This window comes from Phyllobates terribilis, unplaced genomic scaffold (assembly GCF_046119375.1).
Source record: "Phyllobates terribilis strain yellow unplaced genomic scaffold, ASM4611937v1 Scaffold_9__5_contigs__length_417890890, whole genome shotgun sequence".
In the NCBI taxonomy this organism is placed as follows: domain Eukaryota; kingdom Metazoa; phylum Chordata; class Amphibia; order Anura; family Dendrobatidae; genus Phyllobates; species Phyllobates terribilis.
The window spans coordinates 100,576,241-100,599,628 of record NW_027362769.1 but is presented as its reverse complement, the minus strand read 5'-3'; the positions used below and the strand labels follow the sequence as shown (position 1 = coordinate 100,599,628).

Here is a 23,388-nt window from a genome sequence, read left to right as displayed (position 1 = left end):
CTCCACAAGGTCCCAAAATTCCAATTTTCATTTGGAAATCAAGGTCCCAGAGTCTGGAGGAAGAGTGGAGAGGCACACAATCCAAGCTGCTTGAGGTCTAGTGTGAAGTTTCCACAATCAGTGATGGTTTGGGGAGCCATGTCATCTGCTGGTGTAGGTCCACTGTGTTTTATCAAGACCAAAGTCAGCGCAGCCTTCTACCAGGACATTTTAGAGCACTTCATGCTTCCCTCTGCCGACAAGCTTTTTGGAGATGGAAATTTCATTCTCCAGCAGGACTTGGCACAAGTCCACACTGCCAAAAGTACCAATACTTGGTTTACAAACAACAGTGTCACTGTGCTTGATTGGCCAGCAAACTCGCCTGACCTTAACCCCATAGAGAATCAATGTGGCAGTGTCAAGAGTAAGATGAGAGACACCAGACCCAACAATGCAGATGCGCTGAAGGCTATTATCAAAGCAACCTGGGCTTCCATAACACCTCAGCAGTGCAACAGGCTGATCGCCTCCATGCCACACCGCACTGATGCAGTAATTGATGCAAAAGGATCCCCGACCAAGTATTGAGTGCATTTACTGAACATACCGTATTTTTCGGACTATAAGACGCACTGGACCATAAGACGCACCCCAAATTTTGGGGTGTAAAATAGGAAAAAATAATTTTTATAAGATGGAGTCCATCTTATAGTCTGATTAGGTATCTTACCTGGGGGTGGTGGAGCAGGATCGCAGGTCCCTCTGTTCCCTGCCTCAGGAACCCGGCGGCAGCAGAAGAGGTGAGATGCTGATGTCTGGTTGGGGCCTGTGAACTGGGGCCTGGCCTGTGGACTGGGGCCTGGTCTGGGGCTTGTGGACGGGCCTGGGGCTTGTGAACGGGCCTGGGGCTTGTGTACGGGCCTGGGGCCTGGCCTGGCCTGTGGACTGGGGCCTAGCCTGGCCTGTGGACTGGGGCCTAGCCTGTGGACTGGGGCCTGGCCTGTGGCCTGTGGACTGGGGCCTGGCCTGTGGCCTGTGGACTGGGGCCTCGCCTGTGGACTGGGGCCTGGCCTGGCCTGTGGACTGGGGCCTGGCCTGTGGACTGGGGCCTGGCCTGGCACTTGTGAACTGGGGCCTGGACCTGTGGACTGGGGCCAGTATCTCTGCTGGTGTCTGGCAGTGAGGCAGAGGAGCCAGGGCCTCTGCCGGGCTGTGAGCGGCGTCTGGCGGTGAGGCAGAGGAGCCGGGGCCTCTGCCGGGCTGTGAGTGGTTTCCGGAGATGCGGCAGAGCAGCGTGTGCGGTTTCCGGCGTCCCGAGGCTGTGATATGCAAGAAAATGGCCGCCGGAGCTCTGGGTCGGCGCATGCGCCAGCTCCGGCGGCCATTTTCCCGTGGATTACGGCCTCGGGAAGATGGCCGCGGCCACCGGAAGCTGCACACGCCGCTCTGCCGCACCGCCGGACACCGCTAACAGCCCGGCAGAGGCCCCGGCTCCTCTGCCTCACCGCCGGACGCCACTCACAGCCCAGCCGAGGCCCCGGCTCCTCTGCCTCACCGCCGGACACCAGCAGACGTACAGGCCCCAGCTCCAGCCGCATCTCACCTCTGCCGCCGCCGGAGGACCCTGCGATCTCCGCTCCACCACCACCGGTAAAGTACAGTTCAGACCATAAGATGCACCCCCACTTTCCTTCCAAATTTTAGGGAAAAAAAGTGGGTCTTATGGTCACAAAAATACGGTACATTTCAGTAGGCCAACATTTCGGATTCAAAAACATTTTTCAAGCTGGCATTATAAAGTATTCTAATTTACTGAGATAATGACTTTTGTGTTTTCATTGGCTGTAAACCGTAATCATCAACATTAACAGAAATAAACACTTGAAATAGATCACTCTGTTTGTAATGACTCTATATAATATATGAGTTTCACTTTTTGAAATGAAGAACTGAAATCAATTAACTTTTTGATGATATTCTAATTTTGAGAAATGCACCTGTGTGTGTGTGTGTATATATATATATATATATATATATATATATATATATATATATATATATATATATATATATACAGTACAGACCAAAAGTTTTGACACACCTTCTCATTTAAAGATTTTTCTGTATTTTCATGGCTATGAAAATTGTACATTCACACTGAAGGCATCAAAACTATGAATTAACACATGTGGAATTATATACTTAACAAAAAAGTGTGAAACAACTGAAAATATGTCTTATATTCTAGGTTCTTCAAAGTAGCCACCTTTTGCTTTGATGACTGCTTTGCACACTCTTGGCATTCTCTTGATGAGCTTCAAGAGGTAGGGTAGTCACCGGAAATGGTTTTCACTTCACAGGTGTGCCCTGTCAGGTTTAATAAGTGGGATTTCTTGCCTTATAAATGGGGTTGGGACCATCAGTTGTGTTGTGAAGAAGTTTGGTGGATACACAGCTGATAGTCCTACTGAATAGACTGTTAGAATTTGTATTATGGCAAGAAAAAAGCATCTAAGTAAAGAAAAACGAGTGGCCATCATTACTTTAAGAAATTAAGGTCAGTCAGTCTGAAAAATTGTGCAATCTTTGAAAGTGTCCCCAAGTGCAGTTGCAAAAACCATCAAGCGATACAAAGAAACTGGCTCACATGAGGACCGCCCCAGGAAAGGAAGACCAAGAGTCACCTCAGCTTCTGAGGATAAGTTTATCCGAGTCACCAGCCTCAGAAATCGCAGGTTAACAGCAGCTCAGATTAGAGACCAGGTCAATGCCACACAGAGTTCTAGCAGCAGAAACATCTCTTCAACAACTGTTAAGAGGAGACTTTGTGCAGCAGGCCTTCATGGTAAAATATCTGCTTGGAAACCACTGCTAAGGACAGGCAGCAAGCAGAAGAGACTTGTTTGGGCTAAAGAACACAAGGAATGGACATTAGACCAGTGGAAATCTGTGCTTTGGTCTGATGAGTCCAAATTTGAGATCTTTGGTTCCAACCACCGTGTCTTTGTGCGACGCAGAAAAGGAGAACGGATGGACTCTACATGCCTGGTTCCCACCGTGAAGCATGGAGGAGGAGGGGTGATGGTGTGGGGATGCTTTGCTGGTGACACTGTTGGGGATTTATTCAAAACTGAAGGCATACTGAACCAGCATGGCTACCACAGCATCTTGCAGCGGCATGCTATTCCATCCGGTTTGCGTTTAGTTGGACCATCATTTATTTTTCAACAGGACAATGACCCCAAACACACCTCCAGGCTGTGTAAGGGCTATTTGACCAAGAAGGAGAGTGATGGGGTGCTACGCCAGATGACCTGGCCTCCGCAGTCACCAGACCTGAACCCAGTCGAGATGGTTTGGGGTGAGCTGGACCGCAGAGTGAAGGCAAAAGGGCCAACAAGTGCTAAGCATCTCTAGGAACTCCTTCAAGATTGTTGGAAGACCATTTCCGGTGACTACCTATTGAAGCTCATCAAGAGAATGCCAAGAGTGTGAAAAGCAGTCATCAAAGCAAAAGGTGGCTACTTTGAAGAACCTAGAATATAAGACATATTTTCAGTTGTTTCACACTTTTTTGTTAAGTATATAATTCCACATGTGTTAATTCATAGTTTTGATGACTTCAGTGTGAATGTACAATTTTCATAGTCATGAAAATACAGAAAAATCTTTAAATGAGAAGGTGTGTCCAAACTTTTGGTCTGTACTGTATATATATATATACAGGCCAAAAGTTTGGACACACCTTCTCATTTAAATATTTTTCTGTATTCTCATGAATATAAAAATTGTACATTCACACTGAAGGCATCAAAACTATGAATTAACACATGTGGAATTATATACTTAACAAAAAAGTTGCCATAATACAAATTCTAACAGTCTATTCAGTAGGACTATCAGCTGTGTATCCACCTGACTTCTGCACAACACAACTGATGGTCCCAACCCCATTTATAAGGCAAGAAATCCCACTTATTAAACCTGACAGGGCACACCTGTGAAGTGAAGACCACTTCCGGTGACTACCTCTTGAAGCTCATCAAGAGAATGCCAAGAGTGTGCAAAGTAGTCATCAAAGCAAAAGGTGGCTACTTTGAAGAACCTAGGATATAAGACATATTTTCAGTTGTTTCACACTTTTTTGTTAAGTATATAATTCCACATGTGTTAATTCATATTTTTGATGCCTTCAGTGTGAATGTACAATTTTTATAGTCATGAAAATATAGAAAAATCTTTATATGAGGTGTGTCCAAACTTTTGGTCTGTACTGTATATACTGTATATATCTACTATATAATCAGCTTATCCCGTCTGTCTGTCCGTCCAGGAAATCCCGCGTCGCTGATTGGTCCAGCCGCGGCCAATAAGTACGCCACCATCGGGAGATAGCAGGGCTTACTCCGCCCATGTGGTCATGTGACTCACCAACTGCCCGTGACGTACTGAACATGTTTTGTCAGTCACAGTGTGTGATGTACTTCTGTCACGTTTAATGATTACGTTCTGTCAGTCACAGTGCGACATAGTTCAGTCACGTTTACTAAACACGGTCAGAGTGTGACGTACTTCTGTCACGTTTACTGAACACGTTCTGTCAGTCACAGTGTGACGTCCTTCTATAAGGGGGCCATACAAGCCAGGATGAGGGGGCCGTACAAGCCAAGATAAGGGGGCCATACAAACCAGGGTTAGGGGAATGACGGAGCCTTACAAACCACAATTAGGGGATGAGGGAGCCATACATACCAGGATATGTAAATTTAACAGTAGCTGCTGCATTTCCCACCCTAGGCTTATACTCAAGTCAATAAATTTTCCCAGTTTTTTGTTGTAAAATTAGGGGTCTCGGCTTATACTCGGGTCACCGCACACAGGCAGCATGTGACCCCCGGCTGCAGCTGGCTCTTGCTTCCGCTTATGTCACGACTATTTGCGGCTGCAGCCAAGGGATCTCCTGTTTCGCGTTCCACGGTGAGTGATGGGCTGTGGGCGGGGTTATCCCCCATCCCGTCACACCCGGCATCCACCGCACGTGCATTCATTGACAGAGCACGCGATGGATGCTGGGTGTGACACGATGGGGGATAACCCCGCCCACAGCCCATCACTCACCGTGGTACGCGGTACAAGAGACCCCTGGCTGCAGCCGCAAATAGTCATGATGTAAGCGGAAGCAAGAGCCGGCTGCAGCCGGGGGAATTACGTGCTGGCTGTGCGGGTTCAGCGATGTTGTCACAAGCAATATTGACAACATGACGTAATTACAAAATTCATTAGGGGCCCCGGGGGGATACATTGGGGGGTTAATTTAAAGTAGTGCACAACCCATTTAAACACTGCTTCGCTGATTAGTCGCGCCCGGTCGGCCGCATACATATTCTAGAATACCAGATACGTTAGAATCGGGCCACCATCTAGTATATATATATACATATATATATATATACATATATATTCTTTTTAACCTTTTGCCAGCATTCTACTGTTTAATAGTGTTGAGCGAGCACTAAAATGCTCGGGTGCTCGAAGCTCGGGCAGAGCTCACAGTGATACTCGGGTGCTCGACCTGAGCAACGAGCCCAATGTTAGTCTATGGGAGACCCGAGCATTTTTGCGGCGGCACCCCCGGCAGTCTGTAGAAAGCCTAAAAAGTGCCCAAAACGATAGTGACAGTGTTCAAATGACATGGGGACAGCATGGGCATCGCCCCAGGAAGCATTTCTGACCCCCAGGTCACTGCTGTCAACAACGTGGTCAGAGGTATTAAGCCACTTTTACGGGCTCACAATAAAACGTTCAAAAACGAAACTGAAACGGTTTTCCTGTGAAATATGTTAAGGAACTTCCTTTCCAGGGTAAAGACTTGTGTATAAGGTAAAATAAATAACCAAAAACAAAAATACTCCTCCACACCTTGGGCTATGTTCACAAGTAGCATTTTTTATGGGTTTTTGCACTTTTGTGTTGCTTTCAACCGTGACAAATGCATTCACCGGGAAATGTCATTTTAACATTTTACAACCTTATCTGGCCATATGCTGTGTGACACATGCATACAGTGCTGAAAAGACATGAGAACAGCATGGGGAAGACCCCTTGAAGCATCTCTGACACCCAGGTCACTGCCTAAAAGTGTGCCCATCAGAAGTGATCCTTGCCGCATCAGAAGATGCAGACTTGCAACTATCCCCGTGCAAGTCCTTGTCTATCTGGGATGGATATTAGTCCTGAGAAGGACAGTTTGTTTGATTTGGCAGGCTTTAGAGACCCTACACTACCTATTTCACAATATAAATCTCTCCCTAGCTCAGCAGCACTCTCCCTGCACTGTCTGATCCGGAGCGACTGTGTCCAAGATGGCAGCGCCTGGTTTTAAATACTCGAGGTGACACTGTGCGGCCAGTCAATCACTGTAATGCCCACAACCAACATGGCTGTGGCATTACAGTGACTGTCTGGCAATCCCTGCATGTTCATTGGCTCTGTAAAGAGTAGTGTTGAGCCACCCCCATAGTGTTCGGGTTCGGTTCGGTTCGTCGAACACCGGGGTGTTCGAGGAACTGTTCATCGAACTGTTCGTCGAACACCTTAGAACAACGTTAAAACCAATGGCAGGCAAACAAAAACACATAGAAAACACCTTCAAAGGTGTCCAAAAGCTGACAAACTGCTCAGAAGACACTCTCTTTAAAAAATCCGGCCGGCAATTCAGCAGCGGCATATACCGGTACCCGACAATTTAGACAAGAAGGAATAGAGCATCACACATAGATTAGATAGATAGAAACATGTCAGTCACACATATAAGAAGCACAGTGACAGTGTTGGTTACTGCACTTGTCATTTAGTGTAAAGGATTTATTAAAAAAAATATTAGTGTTTTCATGCACCGTCTCTTTAAAAAAGCCGGCCGGCAATTCAGCAGCGGTACCCGACAATTTAGAACAGAAAGAATAGAGCTTCACACATAGATTAGATAGATAGAAACATGTCAGTCACATATATAATAAGTACAGTGACAGTGTTGCTTACTGTACTTGTCATTTAGTGTAAAGGATTTATTTAAAAAAATAATAGTGTTTTCATGCACCGTCTCTTTAAAAAAGCCGGCCGGCAATTCAGCATCTGTACTCGACAATTTAGAACAGAAAGAATAGAGAATCACACATAGATTAGATAGATAGAAACATGTCAGTCAAATATATAATAAGTACAGTGATAGTGTTGGTTACTGTACTTGTCATTTAGTGTTAAAATAAAGGATTTATTTAAAAAAAAATTAGCGTGGGGTTCCCCGTAATTTTAGTCTCTAGCGGAGGTTAAGCAGACGGCTGGGGCAGATGTTTGAAGCCTGGGAAGGGGGTAATACCCACGGAGCTTCCCAGGCTACTAATATCAGCCCCCAGCTGAATACCTAGCCTTTACTAGCTATTAAAATGGGGGACCCCCCAAAAAAATGACGTGGGGTCCCCCCTAATTTAATAGCTAGAAAAGGCTAGGCAGACAGCTGGGGGCTGATATTAATAGCCCAGGAAGGGTGCCATGAATATTGGCCCCCTCCCAGGCTAGAAACACCAGCCGTCAGCCGCCCCAGAAATGGCGCATCCATAGGATGCGCCAATTCTGGCACTTAGCCTCGCTCTTCCCACTGCCCTGTAGCGGTGGCAGTGGGGTAATAGGGTTGGGGTTGATGTCAGCTTATAATGCCAGCTGACATCAAGCCCAGGTTAGTAATGGAGAGGCGTCTATAAGACACCCCCATTACTAACCCCATAGTGAAAGTTAAAAGAAAACACAACACCCAGAATAAAGTCCTTTAATTGAAATAAACACACAATTCTTTATTGTTCTAAATTAAACCATACTTACCATCACGCCCATTCCAGCTGAAGCCAACGATCTCCTGCAATAAAAGAAAAATAATAAAGCAACCTCATCCTTACCTTTCGATGGTTCCCAGGACAGCTCCAGCTCTGCTACATCGAGATGACAGGCTGGACCGCAGCAGAACGCTGCCATCCAGCCTGTCAACCCGCAGACACTGAGAAGAGCAGGCTTGCTTCGCTCCTCAGTGTCTCGCTGTGACGGCATCCAGATGAGCCGAGGTCATGTCCAATGAACTCGGCTCACCTCATGCACGTCACTGACAGCGTGGGAAAATTCTCCTGCACTCAGCGCTTCAGCGTGGGAGAATTCTCACGCTGAAGCGCTGAGTGCAGGAGAATTTTCCCACGCTGTCAGTGACGTGCATGAGGTGAGCTGAGATCATTGGACATGAACTCACCTCATGCACGTCACTGACAGCGTGGGAAAATTCTCACGCTGAAGCCCTGAGTGCAGGAGAATTCTCCCACGCTGTCAGTGACGTGCATGAGGTGAGCTCATGTCCAATGAACTCAGCTCACCTCATGCACGTCACTGACAGCGTGGGAAAATTCTCCTGCACTCAGCGCTTCAGCGTGAGAATTTTCCCACGCTGTCAGTGACGTGCATGAGGTGAGTTCATGTCCAATGATCTCAGCTCACCTCATGCACGTCACTTACAGCGTGGGAGAATTCTCACGCTGAAGCGCTGAGTGCAGGAGAATTTTCCCACGCTGTCAGTGACGTGCATGAGGTGAGCTGAGTTCATTGGACATGAGCTCACCTCATGCACGTCACTGACAGCGTGGGAGAATTCTCCTGCACTCAGCGCTTCAGCGTGAGAATTTTCCCACGCTGTCAGTGACGTGCATGAGGTGAGCCGAGTTCATTGGACATGACCTCGGCTCATCTGGATGCCGTCGCAGCGAGACACTGAGGAGCGCAAGCATGCCAGCGCTTCTCAGTGCCTGCGGGATGACAGGCTGGATGGCAGCGTTCTGCTGCGGTCCAGCCAGTCATCTCGATGTAGCAGAGCTGAAGCTGTCATGGGAACCATGGAAAGGTAAGGATGATGTTGGTTTATTATTTTTCTTTTATTTCAGGAGATCGTTGGCTTCAGCTGGAATGGGCGTGATGGTAAGTATGGTTTAATTTAGAACAATAAAGAATTGTGTGTTTATTTCAATTAAAGGACTTTATTCTGGGTGTTGTGTTTTTTTTAAATACTTTACTAGAAATTCATGGCGGTCATGTCTAATACTGGCGTGACCCCATGAATTTTGGGCTTAGGGCCAGCTGATAATACCAAGCTGGCCCTAACCCCTTTATTACCCAGTGAGCCACCGCACCAGGGCCCTGGATGAGTTGGGTACAGCGCCAGAAGATGGCGCTTCTATGAACGCGCCATTTTCCGGGGTGGCTGCGGACTGCAATTTGCAGCTGGGGGGGGCCCAGAAAGCTTGGGCCTCCCTGCGCTGCAGATTCCAGCCCCCAGCTGCCTAGTTGTACCTGGCTGGACACAAAAATAGGGCGAAGCCCCACATATTTTTTTTTTAATTATTTCATGAAATTCATGAAATAATTAAGAAAAAAAGGCCTTCTCTATATTGTTGTGTCCGGCCAGGTACAAATAGGCAGCTGGTGGTTGGGGGCAGCCCGTTCCTGCCTGCTGTACCTGGCTGGACACAAATATAGTGCGAAGCCCCACTTCAATTTTTTTAAATTACTTCAGGAAATTCATGAAATAATTTAAAAAAAATTGACGTGGGGCTTCGCACTATACTTGTGTCCAGTCAGGTGCAGCAGCCAGGAACGGGCTGCCCCCAACCACCGGCTGCCTATTTGTACCTGGCCGGACACAACAATATAGGGAAGACCTTTTTTTTTTAATTATTTCATGAAATAATTAAAAAAAAATTGACGTGGGGCTTCGCACTATATTTCTGTCCAGCCAGGTACAGCAGGCAGGACCGGGCTGCCCCCAACCAACAGCTGCCTATTTGTACCTGGCCGGACACAACAATGTAGGGAAGCCCTTTTTTTCTTAATTATTTCATGAAATAATTTAAAGAAAATTGACGTGGGGCTTCGCCTTGTTTTTGTGTCCAGCCAGGTACAACTAGGCAGCTGGGGGCTGGAATCAGCAGCGCAGGGAGAACCAAGCTTTCTGGGCCACCCCCGCTGCAAATTGCAGTCCGCAGCCACCCCGGAAAATGGCGCGTTCATAGAAGCGCCATCTTCTGGCGCTGTACCCAACTCATCCAGGGCCCTGGTGTGGTGGCTCACTGGGTAATAAAGGGGTTAGGGCCAGCTTGGCATTATCAGCTGGCCCTAAGCCCGAAATTCATGGGGTCACGCCAATATTAGACATGACCACCATGAATTTCTAGTAAAGTATTTAAAAAAAACACAACACCCAGAATAAAGTCCTTTAATTGAAATAAACACACAATTCTTTATTGTTCTAAATTCTTTATTGTTCTAAATTAAACCATACTTACCGTCACGCCCATTCCAGCTGAAGCCAACGATCTCCTGAAATAAAAGAAAAATAATAAACCAACATCATCCTTACCTTTCCATGGTTCCCATGACAGCTTCAGCTCTGCTACATCGAGATGACAGGCTGTACCGTAGCAGAACGCTGCCATCCAGCCTGTCATCCCGAAGACACTGAGAAGCGCAGGCTTGCTTGCGCTCCACAGTGTCTCTCTGTGAGGGCATCCAGATGAGCCGAGTTCATGTCCAATGAACTCGGCTCACCTCATGCACGTCACTGACAGCGTGGGAAAATTCTCCTGCACTCAGCGCTTCAGCGTGGGAGAATTCTCACGCTGAAGCGCTGAGTGCAGGAGAATTTTCCCACGCTGTCAGTGACGTGCATGAGGTGAACTGAGTTCATTGGACATGAGCTCACCTCATGCACGTCACTGACAGCGTGGGAGAATTCTCCTGCACTCAGCGCTTCAGCGTGAGAATTTTCCCACGCTGTCAGTGACGTGCATGAGGTGTGCCGAGTTCATTGGACATGAACTCGGCTCATCTGGATGCCGTCACAGAGAGACGCTGAGGAGCGCAAGCAAGCCTGCGCTTCTCAGTGTCTGCGGGATGACAGGCTGGATGGCAGCTTTCTGCTGTGGTCGAGCCTGTCATCTCGATGTAGCAGAGCTGAAGCTGTCGTGGGAACCATGGAATGGTAAGGATTATGTTGCTTTATTATTTTTCTTTTGTTGCAGGGGATCGTTGGCTTCAGCTGGAATGGGCGTGACTGTAAGTATGGTTTAATTTAGAACAATAAAGAATTGTGTCTTTATTTCAATTAAAGGACTTTATTCTGGGTGTTTGTGTTTTTTTTTAACTTTGACTACGGGGTTAGTAATGGGGGTGTCTTATAGACGCCTCTCCATTACTAACCTGGGCTTGATGTCAGCTGGCATTATAAGCTGACATCAACCCCAGCCCTATTACCCCACTGCCACCGCTACAGGGCAGTGGGAAGAGCGAGGCTAAGTGCCAGAATTGGCGCATCCTATGGATGCGCCATTTCTGGGGCGGCTGACGGCTGGTGTTTCTAGCCTGGGAGGGGGCCAATATTCATGGCACCCTTCCTGGGCTATTAATATCAGCCCCCAGCTGTCTGCCTAGCCTTTGCTAGCTAATAAAATAGGGGGGACCCCACGTCATTTTTTTGGGGGGTTCCCCATTTTAATAGCTAGTAAAGGCTAGGTATTCAGCTGGGGGCTGATATTAGTAGCCTGGGAAGCTCCGTGGGTATTACCCCCTTCCCAGGCTTCAAACATCTGCCCCAGCCGTCTGCTTAACCTCCGCTAGAGCCTAAAATTAAGGGGAACCCCACGCCAATTTTTTTTTAAATAAATCCTTTATTTTAACACTAAATGACAAGTACAGTAATCAACACTATCACTGTACTTATTATATATGTGACTGACATGTTTCTATCTTTCTAATCTATGTGTGAAGCTCTATTCTGTCTGTTATAAATTGTCAGGTACCGCTGCTGAATTGCCAGCCGGCTTTTTTAAAGAGACAGTGCATGAAAACACTATTATTTTTTTAAATAAATCCTTTACACTAAATGACAAGTACAGTAAGCAACACTGTCACTGTACTTCATATATATGTGACTGACATGTTTCTATCTATCTAATCTATGTGTGAAGCTCTATTCTTTCGGTTCTAAATTGTCGGGTACCGGTGTATGCCGCTGATGAATTGCCGGCTTTTCATGTTTCACTGTGATCACAGTTCCCATCGATTTGGGCAATCACTCTAATGCCACAACCACCATGGCTGTGGCATTACAGTGAGTGGCAGACAATCCCTGCATGATTGGTGCTCTAAATAGCGCCAGACATGCAGGACACGCTTTTGGTGCACGAACAGTTATCGAACATAACCTCGAACAGCCGAATTTTTTGCAAATCGTTCGGGCTCGTCGAACAACTCGAACACCGCCCAAAACAGCTTGAATTTGAGATTGGCGAACAGTTCTAGTCGAACACCGCTCATCTCTAGTAAAGAGCGCCAAACATGCAGGGCGGAGACCCTAGCTCCCGCCCGAGTAACCCGAAAATGCTCGGTGCTCGCCGAACATCCCGAGTAGTGAGATGCTCGGGCAAGTACCGAGCAGTGTCGAGCATGCTCGCTCAACACTACTGTTTAACAATATGGAGGCTGAAGCTGGTCACCATTTTGCTGAATTCTCACACAGTGAATTACAAAAAAATCTATATTCTCCAGAATATGGATTTTTTTTTAAATTTAAGTAGAATTCAATCCCACTCAAATAATTTTACTCATCTCTAACATCATCCGATGGCACATACACTTACTGAGAAAAATTATGAGCTCTTAGATTACTAAAATGCATGGCTTATTGGCAAATCCATACAATTATACACATCTGATGGAGCTACAATGTATATTATTTTAAAAACATATAATAATAAAAAACATATATCATAAATTTAAATATTATTAATTCCTAAAAGCCATTTTATGATTATATCTATACTAGCTATTGAGCCCGTTCTACGCCTGGGTGGCGAGCATTTTTATTGGTATATGGTCTCCCATGCTGGTATGTGCTGCCCCCATACTGGTATTTGTGCTGCCCCCATCCTGGTATTTGTGCTCCCCAATTCTTTTCCCCCATTCTTTATGTGCTGCCCTCATCCCTATCCTGGTATGCATGGCACGCCTCATCCCTATCCTGGTATGCATGGCACCCCTCACCCCCAATCCTGGTATGCATGGCACCCCTCACCCTCAATCCTGGTTCGCATTGCACCCCTCACCCTCAATCCTGGTATGAATGGCACCCCTCACCCCCAATCCTGGTACGCATGGCATCCCTCACTCTCAATCCTGGTACGCATGGTACCCCTCACTCCTCAATCCTGGTATGCATGGTACCCCTCACCCCTCAATCCTGGTATGCATGGTGCCCCTCTTCCCCCAATCCTGGTATGCATGGCACCCCTCATCCCCAATCCTGGAATGCATGGCACCCCACCATCCCCAATCCTGGTATGCATGGCACCCCTCATCCCCCAATCCTGGTATGCGTGGTCCCCCTCATCCCCCAATCCTGGTATGCGTGGTACCCTCACCCCCAATCCTGGTATACATTGTCCCCTCATCCCAAATCCTGGTATGCATGGTTCCCTCATCCCCAATCCTGGTATGTATGGCACCTTCATCCCCCAGTCCTGGTATGTGTGGTCCCCTCACCCCCAATCCTGGTATGCATAGCCCCCTAAGCCCCCAATCCTGGTATGTATGGTACCCCTCATCCCCCAATCCAGGTATGTATGGTACCCCTCATCCCCCAATCCTGGTATGCGTGGTCCCCTCGTCCCCCAATCCTGGTATGCGTGGTCCCCTCGTCCCCCAATCCTGGTATGAATGGTCCCCTCACCTGCCAATCCTGGTATGCATGGCACCCCTCTTCCCCAAATCCTGGTATGCATGGCACCCCTCATCCCCAATCCTGGAATGCATGGCACCCCACCATCCCCAATCCTGGTATGCATGGCACCCCTCATCACCCAATCCTGGTATGCGTGGTCCCCCTCATCCCCCAATCCTGATATGCATGGTACCCTCACCCCCAATCCTGGTATGCGTGGTACCCTCACCCCCAATCCTGGTATACATTGTCCTCTCACCCCCAATCCTGGTATGCATGGTTCCCTCATCCCCAATCCTGGTATGCATGGCACCCTCATCCCCCAGTCCTGGTATGTGTGGTGCCCTCACCCCCAATCCTGGTATGCATAGCCCCCTAAGCCCCCAATCCTGGTATGTATGGTACCCCTCATCCCCCAATCCTGGTATGTATGGTACCCCTAATCCCCCAATCCTGGTATGCGTGGTCCCCTCATCCCCCAATCCTGGTATGCGTGGTCCCCTCATCACCCAATCCTGGTATGAATGGTCCCCTCGTCCCCCAATCCTGGTATGAATGGTCTCCTCACCCCCCAATCCTGGTATGTATAGTACCCCTCATCCCTAATCCTAGTATGCATTGTCCCCTCACCCCCAATCATGGTATGTGTGGCCCCCTCATCCCCCAATCCTGGTATGCATGGTCCCCTCACCACCAATCCTGGTATGTGTGGCCCCCTCATCCCCCAATCCTGGTATGCATGGTCCCCTCATCCCCCAATCCTGGTATGCATGGTCCTCACCCCCAATCCTGGTATGTATGGCACCCATCATCCCTTTCACGCTGCACACATACAAAAAAAATAAACACTTATACTCACCTTTCTTCCCTGTGCTTCAGCGCTGCCTTGTCCTGTTCTGCCGGAGGCTGGAGGAGGAGTGTGGCGCCGGAGCACCGCGCTGTCCGGCGCCATTTTGCTGAAGACACCCTGCAAATGTGTCTTCAGTGAAATGGCGCCTGATAGTGCTATGCGCATGCACCGATTCCGACGCCTTCACTCCGCCCCCGGTCTCTGGCCAGAAGAGAGGTGCCGCGACAACGCTCCTCCCAGTCAGGTAAGTATGTACGTATGGCGCCGGAGATCGCGGTATGCGTTCAGTGTCTACGTATACCGCGATCTCTGGTGCCATACACTCCTCTTACCTGTAATGGCTCCATGCGTTCTTCTGTCTTGAGCCAGACTGCGCGTCGCGCATGCGCAGTCTATAGAGGCTTCAGACAGAGGGACGCTTGGCCGATTATATTATAGATCTTTAAATGAATCTCATTTTATGGCACTACAATGTATATTATTTTAAAAACATATAATAATAATAATCATAATAATAAATACATCATAATTTAAAAATTATTACTTCCTAACAGCCATCTACATTTTCTATTAGTGCTGATAATAAAATCTTATTATCTTAATCTTATTGACTCTATCATCTATGTAAAAGGTCACATGATTGTAATAAAAATATAAAACATTCATTTTGCATGTACCTCTCTGATCAGACATTATCAGTGGAGAAAACATTGGAGAAGTAATATCCTGTTTCGTGCCAATTTCCAGTTGCTTTTACTCCTTGCTATGTTGAAACACAGAGTAACAGGTAAATGAGTGAACAGGTGAGATCGAGAGTAAAAAAGGAACCCTCCCCTATTGATTCTTTTTCAGTGTCCAGTTTCACAATTGTGAATAACGCAGAAAGGTTCCATAATCCATCCCATTGTTCTTGGATATTGTTCAGACCTTTTTCCATGTATGTCTTAATGTCCCAGCTTTTAGTTTTACTCTTTGATGCTATTTACATACAATCTAGAAATTCCTTAATAGTATATTTTACATAAATGTCCAATCTAAACTGTCCCTCGGGTGCTTTGCTGTGGCCTTTGCACTTTGAGTTTCCCAGTGAAACTATTAACCTTGATGAAATATTAACCAACATTTTCAGATAATATGCCGGTATTTTTTTTTAAAGAAAGATATAATAGCACCACACCATTCTATACTTATTAGGCTATGTTCCCACGGTGAGTTTTTGATGCTGTCGTATTTCTGCTCCATTTCTGCACTTATTAAGTAATTCAGGTTACTTGCAATTTTTCATTGAATTTTTGTGTGCTTTTTTTTGCATGCATTTTTTGTCTCTTGTTTTTGATACTTCCTGGTATTTGTTAAGACTTTTTTTGAAGCAGCAAAAATACTCAGCGTCAAAAAGCAAAAAAAAACTCATTGTGGGCAGACAATTTTATTGTGTTTTTGACGCTGCGTTTTTTGTCATTTTTGGGATGTTATATATTAAATAAAGCTGCTTTGCTTTTGCTAATTCCTGGCATTTGGCTCTGATAACATCTTATCTATATAATCATGTGCGTATTACACGTATTCTTTTACCTGCAGAATTTACACAACGAATACATTTCTATGGGGAAAATCCGCACATAAAACTCTCCGTACCCGATAAAGAAATTGACATGTTGCAGGCTTCAAAACGCACCGCAGGTCAGTTTAAGCAGTGTAAAAGAAAGGCACAAACTGCTTCTTTCCCCACCAGGACTAATCATTTATTTTGAAAATTCTCAATTTCCAGGTACAACTTATATTCAGTGAAGACAGATTGTTACATTACTGACATAGGAGATGGCGGTTGTTACTGATAAGATGAAATAACTTAGAACATGCTTTCTCTTGTGAGAGACATGTAAAGACAGACAGTTAACTCTTCTCACTGATCTCACTGCAAAGCTGTGTGTTACAAAGGGATGGGAGAAGAGCCCAGGTTCGTATGATTACTAACACTTCTTCACTTTTCATCTCACAGCAGTCAGTGTGGGGGAGGGAAAGTAGAGCTGACAACACTTTGAAAGGAGAACTGCTAGAGGTGTTTGCAATGCGACAAAGCTCAGCTTAGCTGTATTTCCCCTCCCCCCACACTGCATGCTATGAAAGATGAAGAAGTAATCACACTCATCTATGCTCTAGTCCTGGCAGTTTTTAATGACACACAGCTCTGCAGCGAGATCATTGAGATTAAGCTGTCTGTCACTACATGTCTTATGCTGAAAAAAAAACTGTTCTAAGCTATTGTGTGGTTGTTTTATTTTGTCCCCTGTATGTTATTACCTGGTTATGATTGGTCAATGTCATATAGGGGAAGAAGAAAATCTCTGGTAATGCCCAATTGGGTTTATCATAAATTATAACCTAAACTTTACATATGTAAATTGTCTCTTCAGAGAGGAAGAGGACTAGAACACTAGAGCCACCTATAGGAAGTAGCAATCCTAAAAGTCAATATTGACCCTTCCTTTATGATTTAGGATAAAAGCCAAAGCAGAATCACAATAGACACGGTGTTTCGGGGTATTGCCCCTCATCAGTGCAAAGTATGAGATCTGATTTGGCTAGGTGAGAGGCTTAAGACTGGGATCTAAGGGGTAACGTTTCCCCTTGTGGAGAGTGACAAGCCAGGTCTGGCATGTCAGCGTGTGAAGACTTATATAAGCCATGCATGCTCCTTTGGGAAATTAAATATGCAAATTGCCTCTTCCGAGAGGAGGAAAACTAGAACTTCAGTGCCACCTATTGGAAGAGGCAATTCTCTGAACCTACATCTTTCTCGGGAATGGGGGTCTCCCGTCCTTCTCAGAGGAGTCAATGGAGAGGTGGTTATGCATGCTTTGCTGCCTCCATTGACTTTTATGGGAGTTCCAAAAATGGCTCAGCAATGAGCACCTCCTTTGTCAGGAGGGGGGGGATTATGGCATAAATGTCTGAGAAGACATTACACCTATAATAATGTTTTAAAAGGGTTTTATGAGATTAGTTAAAATATAATCTTTTTGCAGAAACAGCACCACCCTTATAACTGGCTTTGTCTGGTATTGCAGCTCTGCAGCCTTCAAATAAATGGGACTGCAATATCAGACACAGACTATAGATAAGTGGAGCTGTTTCTGGAAAAATCAGATCCTTTACTTTAATTATATTCAACTCCTTTAAGACTTCATTGCCACTTCTGGCAGCAATAATACCACTTCATTGTATAATTCCACCATCAGAGGTGATCAGAATTGAAAACAGGAGCTGCTAGCACTAGCAGTAAAGCAAAGAGCTAGATTTAAAGGGATTATCTACTTTATTCTAACAACTGTGGTGGTGGCAGGATTTTGTGTTACCTGTTAATATATAAGTATAATAAGTTCCTCCTCCAATCTAAAAGCACTTAACATGGGAAAGTTATTTTTCAATTGAAAGAGGCTGATTGACAGGCCACCAGCCATTTTTTGGGCAGCTGTACAGTCAGTTACCGACCCCTTTAAACATTCTCAAGTATTATAGAAATGAATAAGATCATCTAATTATTTAGAAAAAAAAGGAAAACTAAAAAAGTATAACTACGCCCTCGGAATATAACAACCACCGTGAACTTTTGCGGCTTGTTGTTAGCCACCTGTTCAATTATTTAATCAGTTTTGGAAATACGTTCACTAATGACTTGTAAATGTTACAAAAAAATAAAATATGTTTTCTATTGTAGCTCTAAACCTTCTCTAACAACTTAGCACGTACAGTAACACATCCAGACACTTTCCATGGCAGTGCTAAAATCTGAATGTAATAATTCTTAGAGATTGGCTCACTTTCTTATTTTAGCTTTTAAGGAATATTTTTAGGAATTCCCCCATGTAATTCGTAATGATGAATGATTATTTTCCAGTTTCAGACATCCGAATAATGGACAGGCATTGGACATCAAAAGGTGGAGCAGCATGTGGCCAAACAACTCGATGGCCAAGTTCTTGAAAAACCTAAGACAACATGTTCTACATGGCTATAGATGAAGATAAGGGGGGTTAAAGGATTAGAAAGTGTGAGAGTGAAAATGTTCATCCTGCACACATAAATGTTACCTTTTATTTCCCATCTCATAGAACCTTAACCAGAGAAGTAGCCTTTAGATTAGATGTTGGTTCAGAATTCGAATAGCACATATAAATGACTTCACCTTCAAGGGATTGTCCACTTGACTTAGACAATCCTTGTGTTTTCCTGTTGTAAAATAATAACACTTATATTCACCTCTGGTGCTGGTGCTGTTCCAGCTGTGTCGACACTGGCTCTCCCGAGAATGGTGTGACACTGCTATGTCACGCAATCCCTGTGGCCAGTCAAAGGCTGCTTCACTCTCCCCACCTTTGGATGAATCACATACATCTGAAGGAGATGAAAGAGCAGCAGCTCTCACTTCCTCCTGATATATATGATTTGTCAGAAGGAGGTGAGAGTGAAGCCAGTTCTGGAAAATCAGTGCACTGCGGAAACAGTACCGGCACCAGAGATAAGTGTAAGTGTTGTATTTTACAAGGGGAAAACATAGGGATTGAGAAGGAGGTTGTGCAAGTAGTGGACAACCCCATTTAAATGAGCACCTAATGTAGGAGGGAACATTGTCATGCAGCAGGTGCCCCCTTCCTTTATATTTACACATAGCTGATCTTTTTAAGCCAGTCTGCTCTATAATTATAAATTGCTTGGGACATGTAAATTATAATCTTCATGGCTGTCCAGTGAAAACAAGATATTTTATGATAATTTGCTCATCAGTGGGTGTCCGAAAACAGGGAGGTGCATATATCAGCAAAACAAGGAATTTTTATCCAAGACAATGAACTTTTATGGAGCGGCCCGTAAAATGTCCGACCCCTTCTCCATTCATTCTGTATGGGGCTGCTGGAAAAAGCCAAGTGCAACACATGGGCATCTCAATAGGGAATGAATGGATCAGTGTTGGAGCATATGCACTACTGATCCATTCTAATATTCAGCTGATCCCAGCAATAGGACCCCCCCCACCTGTCGATAGGCGGTAATTTGTTTTCATTGGACAACCCCTTTAATAGCCATTTATGTGATAACAGACCGTAGATGAGCAGCAGACGTGAGCAGGATAATACAATGTTACCCTGATTTGGCAGCACTGCTTAGTGAATATGGACATATGTCAGAAAAGGTCATTAGGATGATAGTACCAGAATAAACCTTTCAATGCCTTTTTAGCACCGTTAGGTCGTATTAATAGCATCAGAGTGTAAAAGTGCTCAGTCAAGCACATCACAGATCAGATGACAATCGCGTCTCTTATCCAACATTCCTGGAAGGAAAGAAATGAAATACCGACAACTCAACACAGGACGGGCAATCAAAGACGGAGACACAGAAACCTCTACTTCAGTGAGTGATCATCGGACCATTATAATATCACTAATGTCAAGGTATATCATACAAAGCAATATGATGAAAAAATAGCAGCAGTCCAAAAAAGATGAAGAGAGTCAGCTCACCGTCAGAAGGATCCTCCGCACGGATATTCGTAGTGCAACAACGTAGATCAGAATTCAGAAGGAAAAAATCCAGCGAACAGATCCTCCATAAAATCTCCAAATTTTATTATAATTTTTTTTTTAAATAATTAGTGAAATAGCAGGTTCCAATGGATTTACAAACTATCTCTTTTACAAACAATATATGTGCAATGTATATATCTTAATCCAACTTTCCCCATCCGTAATTCAAGCTTTGACTAAGAATATGCAAATTGCCTCTTCAGAGAAAAAGAGGACTTGTACTCTATGGCACCACCTATTGGAAGTAGCAATCCTACAAGTCACAATCAACCCTTTAACGAGTCGTGCAATATGACTTAGGATAAAAGCCAAATTAGAATCTCAATTTTCAGACACTGTGTTTCGGGCTGTTGGCCCTCATCAGTGCAAAGTATGAGAACTGATTTGGCTAGGTGCGAGGCTCTGGACTGAGGTCTAAGGGGTAACGTTTCTCCTTATGGAGAGTGACACACCAGATCTGGAACTTCAAGGTAAGGAGGCTTATTCGCCATGCAATGCTCCTCTGGGAAATTTAATATGCAAATTGCCTCTTCAGAGAAAAAGAGGACTTGTACTCTATAGCGCCACCTATTGGAAGTAGCAATCCTACAAGTCACAATCAACCCTTTAACGAGTCGTGCAATATGACTTAGGATAAAAGCCAAATTAGAATCCAAATTTGTAGAGACGGTGTTTCAGGCTGTTGGCCCTCATCAGTGCAAAGTATGAGAACTGATTTGAATTTCCCAGAGGAGCATTGCATGGCGAATAAGCCTCCTTACCTTGAAGTGCCAGATCTGGTGTGTCACTCTCCATAAGGAGAAACGCTACCCCTTAGACTAAGAATAGAAAAATCCATGTTATTTGCATGGATGAGAAATGAAGAGATGTTGTTGAAGAGCCATAGTCCAAGAGTTACCAAATCCAAAGCTATGTCCACATAGAGGATGGTAGCATGTAATATCCATGTTTTGAACGGAATATAGAGACATAGGTTGTGGCATCCCAATGTCTCTTACTAAAACTACATAGCACAGGTGTTTCAATACACAGCAGTTGCTGTAAACACTCTACGATGATGACATAGGGCACCATGTTGGTTATTTTAAAAATGGCTAAATCTGTAACAAGTTCTGATAAATACTATTTTTTGCTAATCCATTTTTATCATTTCTAGATATTTTTTTCAATTTTCTGTACATGATTATGGTTGCATCCATCTTGTTTGAGCTGCTGTTAACAACATTTATATAGAAATAAATATATATATATATAAAAAAAGCCTCCCAAACATTTACACAGATTTCTTAAAAAAATATATAGGGAGATTTATTTCTAAAATAACAGATTGCAGATGGTAAAATAATATTATTTGATATGGAAAAACTCAAGCGAAACCTTTAGCTAAGTAGAGCTAGAATTAGAGTTGAAGACTGCTGAGAAAGTGTAAAAAAGTCTATAATAAGTGACATGACTTAAGACATGAGTCAATGTTCTCTGAGATGCAGCTGCAGGGATTTTTTCTTTTTTGACTGCATATAGTCATATTAGAAGATGTCTCAGAATGAATATATTTTATTCTAAATATGTTCCAATATCATCCCCCCCTTGGATTGGATCAGTGTATGACTTCTTTTAGCTTTCTCCATATTAAGCAACTCAAAATTTTACTACTCTACTATTTCAGGTATATCAGTTGTTTTTTGGTTGTTACAAAACATCAAATCTGATTTACTTTTAAAATAGGCAAAATGTAATTGATATTTGGCATAATTGCCTCTTGTCATTTGAAATAAAGCTTCAAAAAAGCCTAAAAATGGCAAAAATAAAACCCAACAAGGTAGGGATAACTCTGAATTCCTTGGATCACTAGCTTTATAGTTTTGTGCTTGCGTCTATAAATACAGTAATGTCTCTGCATACCATAATGCTCTGAGTTAATCAGTATTCTCAGCTTAGGTGGAGAATGCAGGGCAATAAACGGCCAATGATGATTCTCCCCATCCACCCATTCTCAGCAGGCACACTTCTCGTTGATAGATGTATGTTGATGACACCCAATTATACATTTCTTCTCCTGACATCATCCCTGCAATATTACAAAATATCAGGGATTGTCTGTCCGCTGTCACTAACATTAAGTCCTTCCTCTAAGGCGTCAGCCCCACTATCAGTATTCGGTCAGTATTTTTTCTCAGGAGTGGGAGCCAAAACCAGGAGTGGGTGATAAATGCAGAATTGGTGACTTGTTTCTATTATACCTTTTCTCTGATTGTTCCTCACCTGGTTTTGGCTCCCACTCCTGAGAATAAATACTGACCAAATACTGACTAAATACTGATAGTGGGGCCGTGGCCTAAAACTGAGTCTGTCAAAAACTGAACTCCTTGTCTTTCCTCTCTCCACTAACCTACCTGTGCCTGATATTGCCATTTCCGTGTGTGACTCTACCTTTACTCCCCAGCAACATGCCTGCAGTCTTGGGGTCATCTTTGATTCAGATCTTTCCTTCACTCCTCACATCCGATCACTCGCTCACTCATTTCACTTACACCTCAAAAACATCTCTACAATTTGACCTTTTCTTACCTTTTACTCTGCAAATCCCTTACTGTAGCTCTTATTCATTCTCGACTGGATTATTGCAACTGTCTACTAATCGTTCTCTCTCTTACTAAACTCTCCCCTCTCCAATCCATCCTGAATGCAGCAGCCAGGATCATATTGCTTTCCAACCACTACACTGATGCCTCTACCCTGTGCCAGTCATTGCACTGGTGGCCCATCCGATATAGAGCTCAAGATAAACTTATCACTCTCACTCACAAAATGCTCCACACGTCAGCACCGCCCTACATCTCCTCCCTCATCTCAGTCTACCACCCTTCCCGTGCTCTCCCTTCTGCTAATGACCCAAGACTAGTGTTGAGCCACCCCCGTAGTGTTCGAGTTCGGTTTGGTTCGTCGAACACCCGTGTGTTCGCCGAACTGTTCGTCGAACTGTTCGTCGAACACCTTCGAACACCGTTAAAACCAATGGCAGGCAAACAAAAACACATAGAAACACATAGAAAACACCTTCAAAGGTGTCCAAAAGATGACAAACTGTTGAGAAGACATAACTAACACATGGAAAAGTGACAAGTACATATAGTCATGCGAAAATAAAAGAGGTGGAGGAGTAAAAGGAG

At 44.6% G+C, this 23,388-nt stretch overlaps 1 protein-coding gene and 1 long non-coding RNA gene across 4 annotated transcripts in view; one reads left to right on the top strand and one right to left on the bottom strand.

Annotated features, from left to right (window-relative positions):
• Positions 1–23,388, bottom strand: part of ZNF385B (zinc finger protein 385B) — a 528,613-nt gene that overhangs the window by 259,495 nt on the left and 245,730 nt on the right. Inside the window, exon 1 of one of the 3 annotated variants that reach the window (XM_073646803.1) lies at positions 15,311–15,697. The exons of 1 other annotated variant lie outside the window; for it this stretch is intronic. In XM_073646803.1, the coding sequence (XP_073502904.1) occupies positions 15,311–15,344 (34 nt within the window). In that variant the 5' untranslated portion in view covers positions 15,345–15,697. Of the gene's footprint in view, positions 1–15,310; positions 15,698–23,388 lie in introns of those variants that run through there. One more of the 3 variants, XM_073646801.1, reaches the window with a different exon arrangement.
• Positions 15,746–21,674, top strand: LOC141161673 (uncharacterized). Its single transcript, XR_012250671.1, has 3 exons — positions 15,746–15,841; positions 16,212–16,313; positions 18,532–21,674. It is a non-coding gene; the product is annotated as an uncharacterized lncRNA (long non-coding RNA).